Consider the following 6,344-nt stretch of genomic DNA (forward strand, 5'->3'; position numbering starts at 1 on the left):
CCAAGTGAGGTGTCTGCACTGCTGCTGCGTCACTCTATGTCGCAAAAAGCTCAATGCCGTTCGTCAAGGTGGTCTTATTACGTGGAGTTACATCGATGAGAGGAACATTTCAGTGTGTAAACTTCCATTGTTTTGTTGACAAAAGCTGAGTTTTTTCAACAAAACTGTAGTGCAGACAAGGCCTTACTCACACCCCTGAGTGACATAGTTTACACTGACGTAAGCTGTCATGTGTACATAGCAAACCTGAGGCATGAATTTGGTCTCAAGCAGAGGGCAGCTGATAGGAGAACTTCCTGTGCTGCCCAACACACACATAGGTTTGTTGCTCAAATGGGCAGTTGCTGCCAGGATCCCACCAGGCAGCCTGGAAGAGCTGGGAAGACAGAATGTATCAAATAGGGTTGCAGAGAACCACAATATTATCCTGACATGATATATGTGTTAATATCCCACCAGCATGTGATGAGATCATTTTGCAAAACATAATGGCAAGACACACTATTGTGATGTTTGCATCAGGAGGTTACTTTGTGACTTTGCTCCTCTGTAACTCCATCTACTTCCCACGTGGTTCTGCAAGATTGAACATCACTGCCTTAGAGAATGAAACCTTCATATGCCAGCAAATAACATGTGGAGATCTCTATAAATGGGAGAAATAACTGTTTGCCATCACTGATGTGTACTTATCAGGTCATGTTAGCTGCAGCATATGCCCCTGATTAATGAAGTCCACATTTTGAAACCCTGACTCTATCATTGTAAGTGGAGTTTAAATAAAAAGAGGATGATGAGAAAGCTAATCAATTAAAAAAAAAAAAGAGACCAACTTGACAAACCTGGAGGCAGTAATGGATTGCTGGGTACTGGGAAGCTATATGGCAGTGCTGAGAATGGGATTGCAGAAGGATACATATATTTGTCATCAAAGGCTGTGCAAGAGTTATTGGGATCCTTCTCATTTGCACTGCTGCAGCCATTTGTTTCAGTGGAAATTTCATGAGTAACACAACTTTTTCTCAGGCTGTGTTCATACTCTTTACAGCTTTTCACAGCAGTAGCAGATGGCTCAACATGGGTTTTGCTTTGCTCATGTTTGTTCAGCATCTCAAGCTCTGTTTCTTTCTTGTCCTCTTTCTCATCATCAGCAGTGGTGGAAGCAGAGTCTGCATTTTTGTCTTCAGCTTGGCTTTTGGCACCATTGGCATTGCAATCACTAGTTTTGTGATTCCCAGCTCTTCTCCCTGGCCGACGGCCTCTCTCCCTTTGCAGGTTGCTTATTGGAGGATATGGGCTGGTTGCCATGAGCATGGTATTGCCATGAAGGTCATCAAGGGTGGTTCGATGAACATATAGGTCGCTAGAAAGGTGGCCTTCAGGAAGTCTGTGCCTGCCACGGAAAGCAACTGGGCTAGCTGGGATTCCATGGTAGAGGAAAGGTGCTTCCAAACCCAGTAGCCCTTTACGATGAGCTTTCTCAATTTCTTTTTGTTGAAAAATAGCACTCATTTCCATTTCCATCCTAAGAGGTAAACAGAGCATTAGCAGTGAGGTCTGATCAGTTCTCTTGTCATTTCTTTTTCAATGACAGATTAAACTAGACTGATATAATACATGAATAGAAAAATATTTCTTTCCCATGTTGCTGTGTGTGAAACATAAGAACAACAGAGGAAACAGAGTAAGTGACTATACACAAAGTGTTGTCAAATGCACGAAAGAAAACTCACAGAATATTATGCTTGTGAGAATAAGGGATGAAATATTTTCCAACAAAAGCATGATTTATAAGTTGATAATACGGCATACCAGCCATCCATTAAGACTCACTTACCACGCACAAGGGCTGGTAAGACTTAAAAAGCTTAGATTCGCAAGCAGTAAAATTATACAACACCTTGTGAAAAAGGCACTTATGGGCAATTGATACAGTAAATTAATCGTATTATGCCATGAAGGCCTTGACTAACTGCCAGAGCAATTAACTGTAAGGTAGATCTTGGGCAACTCTCAATGCACGCTTGGTCTCTGTCTAAATGTCAGATGTGCAATAAGGGCTGTATTCTGACAGTAACATGACAATCAGATGATTACGCTTTGTGGAGGCAAATACCACGAAGTATAAAGCCAACAGACAGCTGTTCTGACCAGCCGCACGCACCACTGTATCTGCATAGGGTGGCTGCCATAGAACAGGATGTAGTATGCTAAGAAGGTAGTGAAAGCAGTCCACTATGTGCTATACATCATCTTTCCCTGGCACTAGGTCCTTTAGGGTGGACAGGCCCAGTGCAGGAAGACAGGAGCTGTGACTGGCTCCCTCCCACTCCAGTGAGTACCCCCACTGCAGGTAGTACCTCCAGCATCCCAGCTGTACCTCCAAATTCCCTCGCCCCTCTAGCACGCTGTCCTCATTTTTGGGAAGACTGGTATCTATAGGCTAACCCTCTTTGCAAGTGTCGCTCTTGCAATTCCATAAAAGGATTTTTGATAGGGGATTTGCTACACTTGGGAAGGAAATCCAGCTGATACATTGAAACTGGGACCAATCACAGATTTCCCATATAATCATCCATGACACCCAAGAGCTGCTGTCACTAAACCGAGGACATCTGGGCATCCTGTACATGGTGTAGGGATTTCCAATCCTCCATCCAAATTTAAAAAATACTATGAGTGATGAGTCCAAACTGCCAACGTTGTCCGGTTCTGAGTTTTCCAAGGGTCAAGGGTATTTGAATCTAGAGTTCAAGCTGCAAAGTCTAGATCAATACCAATTTTAACCAAGTTCTGGATGTTCCAGCTTGGGCCTATATCTTATATCTGCTATTTAAAGCTAAAAGCAGAATGAGGGAGAGAAGCAGAAAGTTCTTCTGTGCCCTGGCTTCCTGAAACAGAGGATTTTTATATATCTGATGGTTTGAACAAAGTACTGGCAAATACCTTGTAACGGGGCACCAAAAGTTGTGGTATTACAAAATTGCAGCTTAACCAATCCCAGTCTGGCCTCCTTTGTCCCCACTCCAGTCCTGCACCGCAGTGCAAAATTTACATTCAGGTACGCTGGCAAATTTTGTTTTGAACCAAACTCTGCTTCCTGGCCACACGCTTCTATGGATTCTGTCTGAGAAAACTATATCCTAGAAAAAATATATATATGATGGTTGAAGGTTTAGAATTGCACTCACACTTCACCTATTCCCTGAAATAGCTGGATGTTCCTAAAAGTATTGTTAAAAAGTTAACAGTTAGAAGGCCTGTTGAAAACTGTAGCCTATGGAATATTTTTCAAGAGTCACTGGTATAAACTTCAATCCAGATGCTGCAAACTCTTCTCTTCTTCGGACTAATAGTAGTACTAACACCTGGTATCAAGTGTTTGGTAGGGTCAGGACCTTAGAACACCTCTCCACACTTCCAATACTTACTGACGAGGACCAGCGAGTGACCTATTGAGATAACTCTAGTCTTTGAAGCATGGAGACCAACTTTCTTAAAGTTTAATAAAAAGGAAAAGAAATGAAGACTCTCTTCTAGTTACACCGGCTAGCCTGCAAGTGGTCACCAAGTACATTTTTTAATACACCGTATGAGAACTGTATCGACCCAAACATGGTAAATCAAGAGTCAGAGACCCAGCAAAGAAGGGTGAGAAGCTGAAGCCAAAAGATTCCTCTGTTTCTGGACCGCTCCGTGGCTTCTATGTGCCTTTTTTCATCTTTGACACCAATCTGGGGTCCTTGCCTCAAGGTACTCAACCACCCTAAAGTAACTCAAGATATGGTCCATTATTAATTGTTATTCCCGCATGACATGTGTTGCACAATTATTGCACCATGAAATTTGCTACTGTATCCACTCTTTGCTTTAGGACTGAGCACCAAAGCTAAACTTTATTAAAAAATATGTAGCCATTTTATGGGAATAAATTATATCCAGGTAACATAGGTCCTGGGCAACAGGATCAAAGAGAATAACCAGTGAAACAAACTTAAAACAGCTAAGACCAAAAAAAAATCCTCTTACAGAGAGTTAATGTGTGTAACACAAGAACATTGCCAGTCAGATAAATGTTGCTGGCTAGAACATTCTGTTTATGGAGAGAGATGGACAAATGCCATACTATTTTGGAAAATGCAAAAGCAGGGGAGGATGTGCACACACACACACAAGCATATAGGTGAAATGTGCCTAATAAATTCTAGTTGCATGTCTGAAGTCTCATATTGGTGCAGATTGGGATTTCTGCTAGGCAGGCCGCTCCCTTTACAGGCCCTATCAAAAACTTTCTATTGTCCATCAGTGACAAATCTGTGCTGAATCCCACTTTTTTCAGTAGTACCCTGTTACTTCACAGGATCATTCAACTGGCTGTTACCTGGACCAGGATAGACCCGACTGGACAATATGTTTGGCATGTTTGCATGCTGTGGGACCGAAGGTCCAAGGTGGGAAGCTATATGGATCTGTCTTGGGTCAGCTGGTGCCATCATTTCAGTGGAAGGCAACAAATCTCTAGGGAAAGAGAGAAAATTACAATTAGATATGTAAAGTATATGCTCTAACTTAACATGTCATGTTCTACACTCACTTACATTGATTCAGCTCCCTTTGACTTTAATAGGACTGGCACGTTTGACTGTGGCAGAACTGGGATGCTATTTGCAGAATTTGCTCAAAAATTTTTGCTAAAAAGTAATAAAGTAATAAAATAACTCGGATTAAGACCTAAATTCTCAGGTCCAATTTTACCTTTCAGCTGAAAAACAGCATCACCAATAACACTCCACTTGAACACAGATTTTTAAGTGACTCAGAGGAAAGATCTACTGAATCATTCATGCCACATATAGCAACACTCTGCATTTCTTCAAGGTCTCCCATGCAAATACTGACTAGTCACAACTCTCTTTAGATTCTAAGACTCAAAAAAGTATATCTACAGTGCAATAAAAGACCTGTGGCATAGCCGCAGCTGGCCTGAGTCAGCTGACTTAGGCCCACAGGGTTTGGGCTGCGGGGCTATAAAATTTCAGTGTAAATGTTTGGGCTCAGATGAGTTTGGGCTCCAGCTTGAGCCAGAACATCTACAGTGCAATTTTAGAGCCCTGCAACCTGAGCCCTGCAAGCCTAAATCAGCTGAACTGGGCTCCGAGACTTGATGCCAGGATTTTTTTTTTCGCAATGTAGACATACCACAAGTCTCCTTAGAATAGACCACAGCCTAAGGTAGTAGAGGCTGCAGACATTTGTCAAAGAAATTACTGCCCTGTTTGGTTTGTATTGTTTGTGTACATGTTTTGATGCCCATTGGTCCTTTGGACATCTGTCCTGGCAGATTGGTCTGTACCAATAGTGGTCAGGAAAGGCATTATGTCCTGGGGAAGTAACTCAAACACTTTCCTGTCCTTAGCAGTAGGAGTCAGTAATTGCATGTCTTTTCAATATTGGTCTTTCTGAGTTCTGATGGAATAGGCCATCCAGTTATGTCAGAAAATGTTCCATGTTCACCTTAGGACTTGAGGGGGACTTAATAAATATGTTTCAAATCAGAGTAACTGGTATTAGACAGTTGCCTCAGCAATTGTCCATGTGGAATTTAGGGCTATGCGCAAAGGTGGATAGTAGCATAGCAGGAGCAATGTAGTATTCTGTATCCAAAGACAGGGATATTAAATTTAAATATAGGGGAGAGCTAAGGAGACACACACAGCTTCATCCATCCCTTAGTTATTAAGGCTATTTTAGAGACTAGAGACTGTGTTAAAAATAATCTCAAATCTTAACACTTTACACATATTCATGAATATAAGATGATTTGCTGTTCTTTAAATCCAGTGGAGAAGTGGGGATAAATACCTGTCTACAAATCGAGGTTCAAACTGTGAAGGAATTGGCTGCATTCTCTGCTGGCCTGCTCCCATTAGCTGAGGGTTTACTGCCATCATCTGGTTTCTCATTAGCACTTCTTGTCGCTGTCGCAGTTCTAACACAAAGCATATAAAATTCTATTGTAAGTTCAGTAAGTGATTCTATATCCAGTATGAACCTTACCAGAAATATAATAATTAGTTAGCATATAATCTTTTATATTCCACCTATTGATAAGGAAACCAAGACACAAAGTACTTACTGCCATTTTAAAAAATGTAGACTTATATCCCCCGCTTAGCTACACTGAGCATCTCATTGATCAATATAGCATATTATAATAGGGCTGTCAAGCAATTAAAATTAATTGTGATTGTGCAATTAAAAAAATTTAATCATACGATTAATCACGCCGTTAACAATAAGAGAATACCATTTATTTAAATATTTTTGGATGTTTTCTACATTTT

The 6,344-nt window shown here is 41.1% G+C and overlaps 1 protein-coding gene across 1 annotated transcript; it reads right to left on the reverse strand.

Annotated features, from left to right (window-relative positions):
- Positions 1–842: 842 nt before the first annotated feature.
- LOC116820741 (sterile alpha motif domain-containing protein 7-like) lies at positions 843–5,989 on the reverse strand (the record flags this gene model as incomplete). The annotated part of the gene is given in 5 exon segments (XM_075061372.1): positions 843–1,525; positions 2,899–2,915; positions 3,088–3,143; positions 4,382–4,518; positions 5,863–5,989. Coding segments are annotated over 5 exon segments (1,020 nt in total), but the record flags the coding sequence as incomplete, so codon positions are not given.
- Positions 5,990–6,344: the final 355 nt, after the last annotated feature.

This window comes from Chelonoidis abingdonii, unplaced genomic scaffold, assembly GCF_003597395.2.
Source record: "Chelonoidis abingdonii isolate Lonesome George unplaced genomic scaffold, CheloAbing_2.0 scaffold0083, whole genome shotgun sequence".
Taxonomy (NCBI): domain Eukaryota; kingdom Metazoa; phylum Chordata; order Testudines; family Testudinidae; genus Chelonoidis; species Chelonoidis abingdonii.